This window comes from Pelodiscus sinensis, chromosome 9, assembly GCF_049634645.1.
Source record: "Pelodiscus sinensis isolate JC-2024 chromosome 9, ASM4963464v1, whole genome shotgun sequence".
Lineage (NCBI taxonomy): Eukaryota > Metazoa > Chordata > Testudines > Trionychidae > Pelodiscus > Pelodiscus sinensis.
Genome location: NC_134719.1, coordinates 38,165,571 through 38,184,328, shown reverse-complemented (window position 1 = coordinate 38,184,328; position 18,758 = coordinate 38,165,571). Strand labels below are relative to the sequence as shown.

Sequence of the window (18,758 nt, the reverse complement as noted above, 5' to 3'; positions counted from 1 at the left end):
CAATAATGTTGTATTAACACCTCTGCTTATAGTATGTTCCAGCTATTATTTTAGTTTGGCTGCAGGGTCAACAAAGCAATAGTGCACCATTTTTTGTAGCTATGACTACCTTTACATGAGAAAAAGGTTCTAAGTTCTAACTAAGTTCTTGAAAATACAATTGCCACTCAGATAACCTCAAAATCAGATTAGACCTGACAGACATCTGTCTGAAATTGCAAAGTAGAAATTGCAAAGTAGAAATAATGATCTCAGCAACAGGGTTTTCCGAAATGTGAGAAATAAGAGGATTCAAAGGAAGAATCTGAGGCCTAAACACTGATTACCACACTGCTCTTGAGGCATTTATCTGAATTAAAATTAGGAAAAAGAAACCAAGAAAAAGAATAGGCTGTAAACAGGATAATCTTGAAAGATTTATTTTAAGCAGACTAGGAAATGATTACTGCTATGATGCAACATTTTAATTACAAAAAAATTACCCCAGTATAATCAATTTTTTGATAAGGAAAATCTTTCATTTTAATTTATTAATAACTCTAATGATCATAAATTTAATAAAACTGGGTTTGTGGGGCTACAAATACCATTTGAGTGTATTAGAACACAATCAGGTCTTAAGGAAAATATAATCTTGAAAGAAAAAACTGCATGTCTGGTTAGCCACGAAGGCATGAATTTATGCATGGATAAACAGGGAGTTTATCATTGATATCATTGATAAACAGGGAGTTGTTCTTACACAGAAAATACAACAAGCATTTAAACATAACACTTTTGATATTTGTGACACTAAGTGAGAAACCAGTTTCTAACGAGATTTAGTTATTCACTGAGTATTTTAATATTCTATTTTAGGATTTTGCATAGCTGTCCATCACATTTTAAATATCTGTTCCTCCTGACTGTTAGAGCAAGGTAGCAACTGGCTTGTGATCCTTTGAATAAGCATTAACATTGTCAACATAACACTTGGCATTCATGTGGTTGAAAATGGATGCATTTGTTCTGAAATACAATTTTAATTAAACTTTTTTTTAAAAAAAGTACATAAGGGAATTTATTTGCAAGACAGCTAAATTACCTAAGCTCCTACAACAGGGTTGAAAAAAAATAGTTATCCTTCATTTTTCACTTTGGAATATAGTTCTTCACTCACTCTTCCCTTTTGCAAACTCAGCTGTGGTTAGCTGCACTGGGCTGAAGCAGCCCTGGCCATGGAAAGGCCTGCAGGACCCTGCATCCATGACAGGACCAGCGGCAGGACCTCATGGCCATGGGTGGACCCTACAGTTGCAGCGGACTGGATGACAAGCCATATATTAACCAGTTAATCATTAGCGTTTAACTGATTATCCATTTTAACTTCCCTAGTACATTCAGATCTACAAAGGATCATGTAACAGTCTAGTCATTGTAGACTTTTTTGTTAGCATTCCTCTAAATTTTTAATGATATATAAACTTGCTATGTAAACAAAGTTGGGAAGATAAGAGAAAGGAAATACAGAGCAGGTCAAAGATAGATGAATAGACACACTGGCAGCAAAGTGAGAAGACAGAAAAGATATTAGAAAAATAATTCTTTCTTCATGCAAACCAAATGTATGTACTGTCTCAAAAGCCTCTGAAGAGACTAGAGTTCAGTTACAAATTACATAATAAAACATATGTACATCATTCGAAAATGTGATACGAGTATCAAATGACACCAGATAATATTTCATTGTGTTTAGTTCACTGTGAAGAAATCAAATGGGGAATAAAAAGATACACATTTCAAATGTCAGAACAGTTTGAACATGAGACTTCTCTTAGCTCATCCTTGCATGAAGAAGGTTATGAGACTTCTAACAGAAAGTCATGTGTGACAAATTTTTGCTGTGTAGACACAAATCCTGTAACTTTTTAGTATTTTTATGTACTGTTTATAGTACAATATTTCATGCAAAGAAACTACATGAAAACATTATTTAGGTTGCAAAAAATCAAACACTCAAAAAGATTATAGACGCCAGTATTACAGTTTCTAGCGCAACCTTAATTTTGCTCCTTTGCACGTCCATGCAGGTCCATCCTGCACTGATTGAGGCAGGGGTCCCGTAAGAAAAATAATACAAGTGAACACTATCATAATACATTCATACCCTGGGGCAGAATTTAAGTTACTCTGACAGCTATAAAACTGGCATTTCCTAGCTTTCAAGTGATTTCACATTTCCACATTGACTCATGTCCTTCTGAGGGCACCACATAGGGTAGATACTAGCCCTCCAACAAAGCCTCTGTCCAGAAGCTCAACTCCTCTGCAGTGTATCACATGGGGAATGGATGATCCGGTACCAGCTCCCCCCAAAATTCCAAAAGCCCAACAATTTGCCGTGAAGGAGTTAGTATTGCTAGACACCTTCCCATCTCAACACAAATCTAAAAGAAGTTAAACTACCAAACATCGTGTCGAGAAGTCCTGTGGCACCTTATAGACTAACTGAAGTGTTGGAGCATAAGCTTTCGTGGGCAAAGACCCACTTCGTCAGATGCATGTAGTGGAAATTTCCAGAGGCAGGTATAAATATGCAGGCCAGAATCAGGCTGGAGATAACGAGGTGGATCCAATCAGGGAGGATGAGGCCCACTTCTAGTAGCTGATCTGGAGGTGTGAATTCCAAGAGAGGAGAAGCTGCTTTTGTAGTTAGCGAACCATTCACAGTCTTTGTTTAATCCTGAGCTGATTGTGTCAAACTTGAAGATGAACTGTAGCTCACCAGTTTCTCTTTGAAGTTTGGTCCTGAAGTTTTTTTGCTGCAGGATGGCTACCTTTAGATCTGCAATTGTGTGTCCAGGAAGATTGAAGTGTTCCCCTACAGGTTTTTGTATGTTGCCATTCCTAATATCTGATTTGTGTTCATTGATTCTTTTACGTAGGGACTGTCCAGTTTGGCCGATGTATATAGTAGTGGGGCATTGTTGGCACATGATGGCATATATTACGTTAGTAGATGTGCAAGAGAATGAACCAGTGACAGTATGGCTGATCTGGTTAGGTCCTGTGATGGTGTTGCTGGTGTATATATGTGGACAGAGTTGGCACCGAGGTTTGTCGCATGGATTCGTTCCTGAGTTAGAGTTATTATGGTGCGGTGTGTAGTTGCTGGTGAGAATATGCTTCAGGTTGGCTGGTTGGCTGTGACTTCAAAGACAAACTGCTGAGCTACAGTTCATCTTCAAGTTTGACACAATCAAGCCCACGAAAGCTTATGCTCCAACACTTCAGTTAGTCTATAAGGTGCCACAGGACTCCTCGCCGCTTTTGCAGATTCAGACTAACACGGCTACCCCTCTGATACTTGATACCAAACATTATTTATCTTCTATTCCTCCAGCACATGCACATACTTTAATGCTACTGCAACCACTATACACTGCAGCTCATATAACACATCCTTAACTCTGCCTCCTTCATCTTGCTCTTCATGTACACAACTCCTTACAAGATTACTGACTTTCAAACACCATTAGTTGTAAACATCTGGGCTGTGTCTACATTGGCACCCTTTTCCGTAAAAGGGATGCTAATGAGACACTTCGGAATTGCAAATGCCACGGGGGATTTAAATATCCCCCACGGCATTTGCATGAACATGGCTGCTGCTTTTTTCCGGCTCGGGGTTTTGCCGGAGAAAAGCGCCAGTCTACATAGAATCTTGCGGAAAATAAACCCTTTTCCGGAAGATCCCTTATTCCTACTTGAAAGTAGGAATAAGGGATCTTGCGGAAAAGGGTTTATTTTCCGCAAGATCCCGTCTAGACTGGCGCTTTTCTCTGGCAAAACCCCGAGCCGGAAAAAAGCGGCAGCCATGTTCATGCAAATGCCGTGGGGGATATTTAAATCCCCCGCGGCATTTGCAATTCCGAAGTGTCTCATTAGCATCCCTTTTACGGAAAAGGGTGCCAATGTAGACACAGCCCTGGTGTGCTTTTGTGATGAAGTAATGAAGGTAAAGAAAGGCTGGCATTTTCTCTCTCTCCAGAACTGAATTAAGGTTGTGAAGTGGTTTACAGTAGCTGTGATAATGCTAAGGTGGGGTACCTCTGGGAGGAGAAGAAGAAGGTTGATGGACTGTGAAGTGTGAAAGTCCTAGGGTAGCTGGATACAATGGTTGGATGGAAAGCAGACAATCTGGGAGCTGGGGGAATGGTGTTCTGCTTCCTGAATAAACTGCTAAAGTCTGCTGCCACCTAATCAAAGAAGGCAGGCACCTGAGGCTAACTAAGAGCTTTCCTGAAGCAGAATGCTAATCAGACACCTGCAATCAATTAAGGCTGGATGGGCTACTGCAGGCATGTCCAAAGTCCGGCCCGTGGGCCAATTGCGGCCCGCGGTCGGATTTAATACGGCCCCCCGCTTCTCCCGGCTCCCCGGTGCTTTTTTTAACTGGCGCGCGCAGCGCGCCGCTTCGGGCCGCCGCCGCGGTCCCAGACCCTGCCCCTGCACTCCTCTTTGGGGCTGAGAGTGCGGGGACAGCCCCCGCTTCCTCCCCCTCTCCTGGCTCCCCGGCGCTCCTCTGAACTGGCGCTGCTTCCGGCCGCGCCGCCGCCGTCCATGGCGGCCGCTGCGGTCCTAAAGTCTGCCATGTAGGGCACGTCCACAGCCCCGCTCTCCCGCTTGGCTGCGGGTTCGCCCTGCCCCCGGGCCGCCATGAGGCCAGCGTGCCCTGCGCTCTCCGCCCGCCTCTGACCCTGCAGGCCCTCTACCTTGGGGCTGAGAGTGCAGGGACGGACTCCACAGCTGCTGAGATCAGGGACGGACTCCGCAGCTGCTCAATCTCAGTATCTGTGATTGGCCCTGCGCACTGTCAGCTTTCTGGCGGGCTCAGGCACGTGGAGCTGCGAACACGCCGGAGGTCATCATTAGACACTTTGCCACAAACAGCCACAAAGGCAAGAGAATTCTTGTTGGGCAGTGTATTAGTGCAGTGTATTACTTGGGCAGTGTATTAAACCTCTGGCACTGCGCTCACATGATCCCTTCCCCTTCTGGTCAATTTAAAAAAATGGCGACTGTAAATAAGAGAAGGAAAGTTGACAGTGAGGGCTGCCGCTTCCAGGACAGGTGGAAAGTGGAATATTTCTTCACTGAAATACAGAATCACTGTGTTTGTCTGATATGCCAAGAGACTGTGGCTGTTTATAAGGAATTTAAAGTCAAGAGACACTACCAGTCGAGACATAGCACATACAACAAGCTTACAGGGCACGACTTCAGTGAAAAGTTGAAGCAACTTGAAGCTGTTTTAATGTCACAACAGAAATTTTTCATAAGAGCCCGTGAGTCAAATGAAAATGCCACAAGGGCGAGCTATGAGGTGGCAACGTTAATTGCTAAAAATTGCAAATCTTTTGCTGAGGGTGACTTTATCAAAGAATGCGTTATGAAAATGGTTGAGAATATCTGTCCCGAGAAGAAGCAAGAGTTTGCCAACATTTGCCTGGCTCGTAACACTGTAGCACGGAGAATCGAAGAGATTTCATCAGCTATTAAGAGACAGTTGACATCCAAAGGAGTGGATTTTGACTTCTTTTCAATAGCCTGTGATGAAAGCACGGACCTATCTGACACAGCTCAGTTGCTGATTTTTATGAGAGGGGTGGACGATGAAATGAATGTGACTGAAGAGCTACTTGACCTCCAGAGCCTTACGGACCAAACAAGAGGAAAAGATTTATTTGTTTCTGTTAGTTCCGCCATAGATGACATGAAACTGCCTTGGAACAAAGTTACTGGGATTATTACTGATGGGGCACCTGCCATGGTTGGTGAACGAAGTGGATTATCAACCCTAATCTGTAACAAGGTGATCGAAGAAGGAGGCAAAGCTATTAAACTCCATTGTATCATTCATCAACAAGTTCTCTGTGCTAAACATCTCAAATATGATCATGTTATGAAACCGGTGCTAAAGACTATTAATTTTATTCGCTCTAAAGCCCTGTGCCACCGCCAGTTTCAACAGTTTATCCAGGCTGAATACGAAGATGTTTTATATTACAACGATGTAAGATGGCTCAGTCGGGGGTCTGCACTGCAGCGTTTCTACTCTCTCAGAAAGGAAATCGGAGAATTCTTGGAAACAAAGGGACAACCAATGCGAGAACTATCTGATCCTATCTGGCTGGCTGATTTGAGGTTTCTAGTTGACATAACAAAGCATCTGAATGTACTGAACACGAGTCTTCAGGGGAAAGATACAGCGGTGAACCAGCTTTATTCACACCTCAAAGCCTTTGGGACAAAGCTGCAACTTTTCATAAGGCAGTTGTCACAAACACAGCCCAATACCATACATTTTTCAGCGTTGCAGGAAATAATGAACAGTTTTCCACAGGACAATATCAGTGCGCAAACGAGCAGGTATGCAGCAGACATCGCATCTCTGGCTGGGGAGTTTAAACGGCGCTTTCAGGATTTTGCAGCTATTGAAAAGGAGATCAGCCTTTTCTCCTCTCCATTCTCTGTTGACCCCGATGATGCTCCAGATCAGCTGCAGCTCGAGCTCATTGAGCTGCATTGTGACAGCGAGTTACGCAGTCGTCACCAACAGCTCTCTCTTGTGAACTTTTACCGCCAACTGGATAAGAGCCGGTTTCAAGAGATTCGAACATTGGCTAAGAAAATGCTGAGCTTGTTTGGCTCAACATATATGTGTGAGAAGACATTCTCTGCTATGAACTTTAACAAGAACCGCGTGAGGACAAGACTAAGTGACTCTCACCTGCGTGACATTTTGCGCATCAAAACCACTGCCTTTGAACCAGACCTAGCCTATGTGCTGCAGTCCAGATCTCAGTTTCACCCTTCACATTAGTGTAGGCAAGTTTTTTTTTCAATTGAGATGAATACATTGTAAAATCTCAGTTAATGTCAGTTGGTCTAAATCAGTTATAAATATATTTGGACACAACATGTATAGTTGGTGTTATGTTCCTGTGCATATTTTTTTAACTTAAAAGTTGATAATATGTAATGTACTTTACAATGTTCCTGACATATATTTCAGCTTCCTGGATTTTTTTTTCATCTGGCCTTCAGATATGAAAGGCAGAGTGATTTAACACTTGTTTAGATTTGTCATCCATGTGACAAAATGAAAAGTATGCCGTTTGCAATAAACTTTGCATAACATAGTTAATTTGCATTTAATTTTAATGGTTCAAAGAATGTCAGGCAAAATGGTCGGCCCTCACGCATGTTCACTTCATCAAATCTGGCCCTCTTTGAAAAAAGTTTGGACACCCCTGGGCTACTGTAAAAGGTTTCCCCTCAGGAAAGGGAGGGGAAAGGAGAAAAGTGAAGGGCTGAGAGGAGGAAGAGCATTGCTGAAGAGCTGAGGACTGGAGAAGGAAAGAGTATTATGCTGAAGCAGGAAAGATTTGCTTAAGTACCAGGGAGAAGGTGCTAGGGGAGTGTTTGGGAAAGTGGCACAGGGAAAAGACTAGAGGACTGGAAAATGAAGGAGTGTTGTATTTGGGGCTAAAGGAAAAATCCTGTCAGTTGCTGCTACCTACGGTCCCTGGGCCAGAACCTGAAGTAGTGGGCGGGCCCGGTTTCCAACACTTCCCACACCTGCTCCTGTAAAGGGAGACCAAGCTTATGTAAGGGTTCCACCCCAATCCTTTGATTTTGCCACAGCTCAGTCAACTGTGACCCTGACCTCAAGAAAAAGTAAGAGGCAGTGTAGAGGGTCCCAGCGAGCCTCTGAGGCATACCAGAGCTTCCTAGAAGCACAAGACCCAAGGGGCACATCTGGAGCATTGCCATAGAAGATAAACTTTTCATTTCCATGCTTTTTGGGATTTGTGTCAGTCATATTGTGTGTAGTAGCCTTATTTCACAACAACTGTTTTATATATTTTAATAGTGATAGAAATGTAGCTGAAAGTGTCTATCTGCTATGTACATTGGACAAACGTCGCAGACACTTCGCCAAAGGATCAATGCCCACAAAACAGATATTAGACAGGATCATAAAGAAAAAACAGTTTCTTGCCATTTCAACCAGAAAGGACATTGTCTCAACGACTTGATTACCTGCATCCTGCTTCAAAGGCCTTTTAAGACTACACTTGAAAGAGAATCCTCTGAACTGTCATTCATGCTTAAATTTGACACTTTACACCTAAGTTTGAATAAAGACTTTAATTATCTTACCCATTACAAAGATAGCTTCCCCAATTATCACCTCTAATATCATTAGCTCACAGACATTTACCTCCTCCTCCCCATCTCCCTTCTGTTCTGAAATTTGATTTGTCCTTTTCATATGTGTTCGTTTTTTTAATTGTATCCTTTGGTATATATGGTTGTGACAATTTTCTTCCACTATTTGATCTGAGGAAGTGGGTCTGGCCCATGAAAGCTCATCATCTAATAAACCATCTTGTTAGTCTTTAAAGTGCTACATAGTCCTGTTTTATATTTTAATAGGTATTTAAAAAAAAACTAACTTGAGTGTAGACGCAAGGTGAAAGGGCATATTAGCAGCAGGGCAGAAGTACATTTCTGCATTGTAGTATAAAAGAAAAAAGATCTTAGCTGTTGACATAGCTTTGATATGTGTCACAAGATTTTAACTATGTAGACGAGAGTATTTATTTATCTGCACCATAGATGCATAAACTTTTAACTCTAACCAATAGATAAAAAGTTATTAGAAATGTGCAAGAACAGTCTATATAGCATATCACATCTATTTGGAATATACCTAGCGCTCATATTTTGGGGATTGCCACTGCCCCCCGGTGAGCCCTGCAAGTTTTGGAGCAGCCCTCGGCCCGTGGCAGGCAGGGAACTGCTCCAGCCCCCACTTGTTAACCAGCATTTTCTACCTAGAAGCACAAGACCCTAGGGGAGCTTCAGCCTTTTCTACCTAGTATGTGCTAATATCGATTAGCGACATTCCTATCCCATATACAATTGTAATTTCTATCAGGATCACTGGTTGATCATTTGGACATGAAAATAGTTCAGCTAGCCTGATAATTCCCTGTTTGGAAAAGGGGTCTGGCAATTCTGAAAAGTTGAATTATATAACAGAAAACACTGCAGAGCTGTCAGTCAGTGAGCAACACTTACGCCCCCATCTTCTTGGCTGCACATTACCTAAGGTAAGTCTCTAAAGCTGCAGAGTCAACTAGAAAAACAACTAATAAAAACAAACCAAGCTCCCTAAAAAAAAAAAAAAAAAAGTGCCATAATGAGAAAACCAATGGAGACAGATGGGTAGAATGTCCGCAGTGAAGAAATAAGCTAAATTTGAGTCAGCTATCTTGTCTTCCCTGTCGTGCAGCTGCTTACATATTCTGAGATATCGCAGCAAAACAAGCATGATCTCAAAGTGGGCCAGTCATTATATTAAAAATATAAAACTTGAGGATTACTGCTGGAACTAAGATTGTTATTGATATTAAAGAGCAAGCCTGTTGAACTGGCAAACAGTAGGTAGAGTTTGAACACTTTGCTCTTCCCTTTGTTTGATAACTGTGCGATATCCACTGTCACTACACTGCAGGAGGAGCAATTCAACCACACAGTTTTGATACTCACAGGAGAAATGCCCTCTTTGTTCATGTCCTTTGAGGCTATGTCTACACTCATGGCTTCTTGCGTGAAAAATATGCAAATGAGGCTAAGCGTGGAATCTTGCCGAGCCTCATTTGCATACCTAATGAGCCACCATTTTTGCAGGAGAGGCTCTTGCGCCAGAAGGAGCTGTCTACACTGCCCCTTCTTGTGCAATGCCATTATTCCTGAAAATAATCGGTGTAGCGGGATTGAGCAAGAGGGTTTTTCTTGTGCAAGAAGGGGCAGTGTAGACAGCTCTTTCTGGTGCAAGAGCCTCTTCTGCAAAAATGGCAGCTCATTAGGTATGCAAATGAGGCTCGGCGAGATTCCACACAGCTTCATTTGCATATTTCTCACACAAGAAGCCGTGAGTGTTTTGGATACAAGTATTAGCATAGTGTGACAGGGCATTTGCCCTGCACTGGCCCTTTAAGGGCAAACCCCAGCCCTGAGCAAGAGCTGAGAGTAAAGCCCCAGCTGAGGTAGGTCTCGCTAATTAGAGCCCAGCTGGGGGCTATATAATGAAGAACTCCTGGAGGAGAGAGAAAACTGACTGTAGCTCTAGACAGAAGGTAGCAGGGAACTGACTGCTGGGGAAGCAGGAGGCTTCCTGGTGGGGCAGCAGGTCCACACACCCCTTTGCCAGTGATGAGTGGCCATTACAGACTGAGGCGGGGTTAGAGAAGGCTGGCAGTGGGTCCCTGAGGCAAAGGAGATCCAGGGAGGACCCTGGAGTACATGCAGAGGAAATAACATCCCTCTCCCCGCCCCTCCCCAGAAGGGGATGCAGAGAGACTGGAGTGGGCACTGCTGGAGGGCAGTGTCCTGAAGAGGACGCTGTGGACAACAGGAACATGGGGAGAACCCAGCTAGAGGGAGGCACCCAGCAAGGCAGGCGAGCTAATTCCCAGGACTGCCGCCTACAGGTGCCAGGGTGGTGAGTCAGTATTGTTTTTTTTATGCAGAATACGAGACAGGCTTAAGACTTCCAGATTAACTTGTACCTTTTGCCCTAAAATTAAATAGATTTCTGGCAAATGATTTATGAATTGAAAATAATTAAGTGCTCAGTCACAATTCTCTCTCTCAGCATAAAATTGCATCACTTCATTTTAATATAATAGGATTGTTCTTGCTTGAAATTTGTAAAATGACCTTGCATTTATTTAATGTTTTGCACCCACAATTTTGCACAAGCTGTTATTTAGATGATAGGTATTTGACTGACTCCCCAAATCAAGCTCTTAAGATTTCCAAGTAATGTCAATTGTGCCCTCAAATTTATTACCACCTGCAAACATAAGAGAGCTGATCATTCCACTGTCAAAGGAGGAGATATTACAGTCATTTTGTCAGAAACTATTTAAGACATTTTCCCATTAAAGCCACAGGATGGACTTTTCAAAGTACTCAGTATTGATCTAACTCGGCTCCCACTGAAGTCAACAGGACTCTTACCAGTGATTTCAATAGGAGCACTTAGGTTGATGCCAAGTGCTTTTGAAAGGCTCATGAGTATTGTCTAAAACAAAATTAAAATCTATCAAATAAACAAGACCAAACGTACAGTTTAAAGTCATCCTTTAAAAGTGGTAAGCACAAACCAGTGTAACACAAAGGGTAGCTTGGCCAGGATCATAAGGTAAACAGATGGACATTAAAATGTCTAAGTCCAAGGAAATAAATGGCAATCTTACAAAGTATTTAACTTACAGGTATATTGCCAATTGTCAAGCTGGCTCCTTATTAGGGAGAAACTCTAAAAACGGCTTAGGAGTCTATGAGAGTGGAGATGCTCCACCAGTTCTAGTGACAAGAGTCCAATTAGTTCCACCAGAAGGGCACAAACAAAAACAAATACACTTTTTAAAAAAATACATAAACAAGGAACAGATTTGATCATCCCAACTACCTCTTCTAGGGCATTTCAGCAGCTGTTAATATACCATTGTATCAATTCTTATTTCCTGTGCAGTGCATGAGTAAACTTTTTTAGAATAGGTGAGGGAACTGTGCAGCCCCAAAACATGGCTTTTCGGGGCTTGCATTTGACAGAACTTGTAATTTTCAGTCAAAATAACATTCATAATGATGTACATACTTACCAGATCTTTTTCTGCCTTTTTATTAGATAAAGCATCAACTTTGGAATCAAGCTCTGCTTGAATTTGGTCTCTTCTTTTCAAAACACCCTATAAAACATTTGGACAAAATAGACTGCAATTCAATACAATCTGTTTACAAAGACATCTTGAAATCAAGAGTACTTAACCCTTCAGAAAATGTATAGATTATGGCTTTAATAGAATTCTAGGATTTAAAGATATTGGTCTGATGTGTCTATTTTACTTAAAACTTGAATGGATTCTTTAAAGTTATGTTTTTATTACTCCAATTTTCACTGAAAGAATTGTTAGAAATCCTACCCAACTCAATTCCAATGCTCTAAGAATATGTCAGACTATGTTGCTACAAAGTGAGTCAGTCTATGGAACAGTAATACTATTTTGAATCCTTTACGAGAAACACAATTTAGAGAAGTCCCAATACTGAAAATACTTTATTTGAACAAAAGTAATAGCACAAGAGTTAGGACTCATCCAAATGATACACCAGCTCCTACAGGAAATGTGAGGCTGTTATGGTATTATGAATGTGCCACGGTTTAGTGGCAGAGGAAGATTACCAATAAAATTCTTTATTTGAAAATATAAAGAATCAAGATCAATTAAATCTATCAATGTTAACAAGCCCAGTCATATTTAAAGTTAAGGCTAATTCAATAAATTTGATTCTTAGAAGAATGGCAAAAACTAATACAGGTTGAACCTCTCTGGCCCAACAACATCGATAGATGTTCCTAGACCAGAGAGCCCCAGGAACCCTGGCGGACAGGGGCTGGCTGCAGAGCCCAGCTATCAGCTGACAGACCCCTGCATAGCCTGGTGTCTGCCAGCAGAGACACCAACTTCCCCTGGTCCAGAAAACTCCCTCCTTGTCCCAAGGGTTCCGAACCAGGGAGGTCCAGCCTGTATAAAAAGAGAGGGAATGTTGTCAGACTATAGCACCAATAATTAGTTATATTTTGACTAGAGCTCTTTGCTTTGTGACATCACAGAAGTCAGTGTAAAGGTTTGTCCCTCAGCATCCCCACCCATAAAACTGAAATTAAACTTCCCACACAGAAGCAGGGCTGGCTTTAACAAGCACGGGGCCCGATTCTGGGGGTGGGCCCTGTGCATGCGTCGCACACCCGGAGGGGACCTGTGCATGCGTCATGCCCCCGGGAGCGGGGCCCCCTCAGGTGCGGGGCCCCGTTCCGCGGAATCGGCCGAATTGACCTAAAGCTGGCCCTGCGCAGAAGTGTTGTGAAACTCACACATTTTTAAGGTGACTCAGAAGAAACATGAATGTGAATATAAAATTTAAAAACTTTGTTTGACAATCCTTTGTTACCGTGTCCCAACAGCTTCTACTCTTTAATTCACAATCGCAGTACAGGCCAACTTTTCCCAGGTTTGACGTTGCTTTCTATCAATCAAGCAGAAGGAATCAAATCCAGATGTGAAGATTTTGGGCTATGGAATCTCCTCCTTAGGATCCAACTGCATCTGCTTTCCCATACTACACTTCCAAAGCTAAAAAATTATTATCCCTGCCTAGGCATACACGCTTATGGGACATCTTGGGAAGTTCTAATACCACCATGCCTCAAAAAACAAGTTTTCCAAAGTGTCCTCCATCAGTTCATTCTTAGCCTGATTAGGAATATCCTAATCAAGGTGCAGGGCACAAGCAAACATTAGAAAAAAATATCCAGGAGAGAGACTGGCATGGAATTGGGGAAGAAGGAGCTAATGGATGAAAGGCTCAAGCCTGTCTAATGTTGCATTCAAAAGCTTTACAGGGGTAGCTGAGTTATGTTACTGAAAAAACTTTAAAAACAACGAATAGTCTAGCAGCACCTTAGAGACTAACAAAACATGTAGATGGTTATACAGTAAACTTCCGATAATCCGGCACCTTTAGGACCCAGGGGGTGCCGGATTATCAGATATGCCGGACTATCGGAAGGGGGGGGGGGGCTATAAGGGGTCTGGGGTGGGGTGGGGGGATGCTGGACCAACCTGGCAGCACCCCAGCTGCTCTGCTCCAGGTGTCCCCAAGTCAGCCGCTTCTGATACTGACCAGCGGCTGACTCCAGGAAGCCCGAGACAGAGCAGCTCTGCCCCGGACTTCCTGGAGTCAGCCACTGGTCAGTTTCAAAAGCAGCTGAATCCGGACGCCTGGGACAGAGCAGCTGGGGCGCTGCCGGGTTGGTCCCCGCAGCACCGCACCTCGGCGCTGCGGGGACCAACCCAGCAGCACCCCAGCTGCTCTGTCCCAGGTGTACCCAAGTCAGCTACTGATGAAACTGATGAGAAGCTGATTCCAGGAAGCTGGGGCAGAGCAGCTCTGCCTCGGGCTTCCTGGAGTCAGCCGCTGGTCAATTTCAGCAGCGGCTGAATCTGGGACAGCTGGGGTGCTGCCGGGTTGGTCCCGCAGCCCCAAGGGACAGCGCTACAGGACCTACCCGGCAACACTCCAGCTGCTCTGCCCCCAGCTTCCCCGATTCAGCCACTGATCAGTTTTAGCAGTGGCTGAATCGGGGAAGCTGTGGGCAGAGCAGCTCCAATGGTCCGGCTGCCCGGAGCACTTCCGAGTTCCTGATGGTGCCGGACCATCAGGAGTGCCGGACCATCAGAGTTTTATTGTACAAGCTTTTGTGGGCACAACCCACTTCTTCAGATGCACTATAAGGGTTGCACCAAGAACTCGGTAACCCAATAGGTATGAGAGGTAATGTAGAGACAACCAACCAATATTAATTTCAGAGATGTGCATGAAAGGCCACATTGTCACTCTGAAGTTTGTCCACAGAATCCCCTTTTACAAGTGCACACACCCCAGCTGATGAGATGGGCAGAGAAAACTGGAAGAGGGACAGGCCAAAATGCAGAGAGTCCAATGGAAGTAACAAATACGACTGAAGAGAAAGTCTGGGGCAGGTATGGGGAACTGTCTTTCATACTGAAAAATAAAGAGGAACAAGGGGTATCATTTGCCTCAGCTGCAATCTCTCCAACCTCCACACAGAGTAGGAGCTGCTTCTTGGGACAATCAAAGGACGGAAATGAAATCTAAAGGACTCAAGAAGCACAGGATATATAGCATGATCCTAATATGGTTACTATTCATTATAATGTGGGTACCCAGTACAGAGGATGCTATGCTGAAGTAATTAACTTAGGAGGTCATAATCTTGCTCTGCCTTTTTTAATTCTATCAGGAAAGAGGTGGACAATGCAATGAAAGCAGCTGTGGCCCAGAAGACTGAACTCCATTGAATATTAAGGCTCTGGGACCTCTATACAGGCTATGATGCTTGTCCTAGGAGTGGACAATAAGCAGTCCATGGCCTGACTCTGTGGCCAATGGGGACTGAATGGTCGTATCTGCAGACATGCAGATAAATAAAGTATCTGGCAGCCTGCCAGGGGCTAACTCTGGCGAACTACATCCAGCAAACAGGCTGCTTATTGCCCTCCCCTGTCCTAGCTGGTGGTTTGAAATGGATGCAGAGTGATTGTTGGTCAAACTGTCCAATCAACCATCCCGTGGAACACTCCATCATGAATCGATCATTCTCCTACAAAAATCTGCTACAAAGATCTGCTTAGTTAGATGCAGGGTGGGATGAAAAGCAGCCTCAGGAGAGAATTCTCCCAGAAGGGAGCTGAATTTAGAGCACCCTGACAATTCCCAAATGCTACTATGACAATGTTGGTGACTCCAATGAGGACAAGAGCACGCAATCAGTATTTCTGCAGGGACAGTACTGCTAAGAAGACAGACCATAATACAGTAAAACTTCAATTGTCCGGCATCCAATGATCCGGCACTCCCAATAGTCTGGCACCAACTGGAACCCGGAAATGCTCCAGCCAGCTGGACAATTGGAGCTGCTGTGAGCCCTAGGGGTACTCGCAGCTGGGAAAGGGAGGGGAGGGGAAGGGGATTATACCCCTGTGACGGGTCTGCTGGGACCCACACTGCATCCGGCCGGGAGGTGGGTGGGGAACAGCATTGCAAGGAACGAACCCTCCCCAGTTTTGCAGGAAGGCAGGGGAAGCCCCGCGCAGCTGCCGAAAGTTTCCGGGAGGGGAGCGGGCTCCCCACCCCCGAGACTGCAGTAGTTATTGCTGAGCAGGGGGGTGAGGGGAGGCGCTGCAGGACCAACCCAGCAGCACCCCAGCTGCTCTGCTCCACCACTTCCCCAAGTTCGCCACTGCTGCTGCTGAAGCTGACGAGTGGCAGACTTGGGAAAGCGGCAGAGCAGAGCAACTGGGGTGCTGCTGCATTGGTCCTGCAGCACCGCCCCTCACCCCCCTGCTCAGTGCTTGGCAGCAGCCCAGCTGCTCTGCTCCACCACCTCCCCAAGTCCGCCACTGCCGCTGCTGAAACAGACGAGCGGCGCACTTGGGGAAGCTGTGGAGCAGAGCAGCTGGGGTTTTGGCAGGTTTGTCCTGCAGCGCCGCCCCTCACCTCCCTGCTCAGCGATAACTACTGCAGTCTGGGGAGTGGGGAGCCTGCTCTCCTCCCGGAAACTCTCGGCAGCGGCTCGGGGCTTCCCCCGCCTCCCTGCAAAACGGTGGAGGGTTTGCCTCTCGCAGCACCGTTCCCCGCCCACCCCCCGGATGCAGTGCGGGTCCCAGCTGACCCGTCACAGCCCCTGCCAGAGTACCTCTCGATACTCCGGCATATCTGATAATCCAGTACCATGTAGGTCCCAAAGGTGCCGGATTATTGGAAGTCTACTGTACTAGAATGTAGATGAAAATACTCTGATCTTTGCTCAATCAATCAATCACTTCCTTGTGTGTTCTTATTCAACAAGACAGTAAAGGTTTTCGTAGCTGGTTTCCACGAATGGAAAAATCCATAAGAGAAACTGTTACAAAGTCTTGAATGGAACAGAATGCATGGAACCAGGCCCTGGCATGACATCTGCATGTCTATGTGGCACATGCATATCTATTTAAGAAGTTCAGTACTATTCTGGAAGAGGGCAGTCAGGATCATGAGGTTTAGAAACATCTCCAGGGAGGGAAAACCGTTGCCTTATTTTGTGTGTCAGGCTCCATTACTGATGAGTCATTATTTTAACAGAGAAAAGGTAGCTCTTCTGATTCATCATGAGTTGTAGTTTCTTGAATCCTTCCATGGTCAAGACAACTAGTCTTTCCACTAGCATGTCAGTCTTTTCTAATATGCAACAATTTCCAGGAAAAGGAATCTTAACTCCCCCCTCCCCTCAAAGCCTTAATGTTCCAGTTAATGTTTTATAATATCAGGAAGAAACTGAAGAGGAGTCACTAAAGTGAAAATAATCTTCTCTTCGAGGCTGGGCACATTTTACCTAGCTAATACAAGAGATGGGGGAGGTGGGAAAGATTCTGTGCAAGGAGAAATTATTCTTGCTTTTATTTTTTAATAACAAATGAACTGCAGAGTGAAAAAAGCTTATGTCCTCAATTAGCAGTAGAAAGACATACTGTAGCCCTCAGAGTTAATGAAGTGACTGCAAAATTCCTCATATACAAAACATATTCCCTCTCGAAAGGTCATTACATACACTGGTATATGATGGTCTTACCGTTAATACTTCATTATAGAGAACATATTCGTGTAGAATAGGAAGCAAATTTTCTGAAAGTCCTGCCATCCGTTTCTCAGTAGCTTTGTAGCACTTGTCAATGCAGCTAGCAACACCCTTTAGTGAATCTACTAGACCTTCTTCTGATGCACACCAAAGAGTATGGATTGGACCATATTCCTTCAATTCACAATAATACCCTTCAGAAGAAGAAAATGAGTGCATGTAAATACTCAAATTAATGATAGATGAAAAACATAGAAACTGAGGCTAGTTTCAAATCTTTCCAAGTGATCCTCAAAAAGCAGATGTTATAGTACTGTCTCAGAAAAAGTAAGGTCCAGATGCTGTCATCTTTATAGAACCTTCACTAATTTCAATAAAGGTACTAAAGATGAATGAGGAAAAATCTGGCCCTATACTGTGTATTCACATTAGTAATGTTCATGTGTTATAGGCCAAGGTAAACTGAAGTGGCTAGGTGACATTGGATCAAGTCCACACTGCTCGAATATCACTTTCTTATTTGATTCTGTCACTTGCTATGAGATTTTTCACAATCCCTCCATTTTTTCTGCAAACTTGGTGACAGCTGACTTAATACCAAAGGAACAGCATATAGAAAGAGACATGAAGCCGCTGTGGGTAGAGAGGGATGCTTGTTTTGAGTTTAATTGGTCAAAAAAAGCCTCCAGAAACTTAATGAAAACCCCTACATTGGGCTACAGCTGGAAGGAATCATCACTGCTTGACAAGTGACAAAAGGTTGACTGCTGAGACAGCATCAGCTCTACACATAAGTGTTCTGCAGGTTAATGTTGGGAAAGACTAAACACAAGCAATATCTGGCAGCATGTGAGTGCATAAAACTTTGAGGCTTTACCACAAGAATTTTGGTGCTGGTGTTTTAAAAATCTACCCAGGAACTTCTATGCCAACTACTCCTCATGGAATGAATTGCTAAAATCAAAAAAATCCCTTTGATCAATATGTATTTCCTTTATGCAAGGAACATCCAATCTAGACAGGACATGCAGAGAGCTGGAAAGACAGAGTAAACTAAAGGAAACAAAGCCTTAATTATTATAGAACACAGAGAAGCATTTCAAAGTATTTTTATTTGCAAGAGAAAATCCTGAAGTATTGGCCAATGGGATATTTAAAACATGGGGTTAGTGTAAGATCAAAATCAAGGTAAAAAAGTATATAATTTTAAAGTTTCAAGTAAGTATGCAAGCTGCTGTTCCATGCAGAACAAACTTTTTTCTTGAAAATCAAGGAAAATTCTAACAAGAGTGTGAAGTTCAAACAAACCCTTCTGACAGATGTTATGACCAACAAGAAAGGTAATATTTTTTTTAAAATTCTCTTTCATGTGACACAGAATGAACATGCAGAATCAACCGAATCAACTGAAGGACTCAATCAAGTGAAGGAATGG

At 43.6% G+C, this 18,758-nt stretch overlaps 1 protein-coding gene across 3 annotated transcripts in view; it reads right to left on the bottom strand.

Annotated features, from left to right (window-relative positions):
- SNX7 (sorting nexin 7) overlaps positions 1-18,758 on the bottom strand; it is a 64,234-nt gene that overhangs the window by 22,792 nt on the left and 22,684 nt on the right. For all 3 annotated transcript variants that reach the window (XM_075936595.1, XM_014571910.3, XM_006119841.4), the window contains exons 6-7: positions 17,318-17,517; positions 11,727-11,813 (exon numbers count right to left, since the gene is read on the bottom strand). In XM_075936595.1, coding sequence (XP_075792710.1) covers positions 11,727-11,813; positions 17,318-17,517 — 287 coding nt within the window. The remainder of the gene's footprint in view (positions 1-11,726; positions 11,814-17,317; positions 17,518-18,758) is intronic.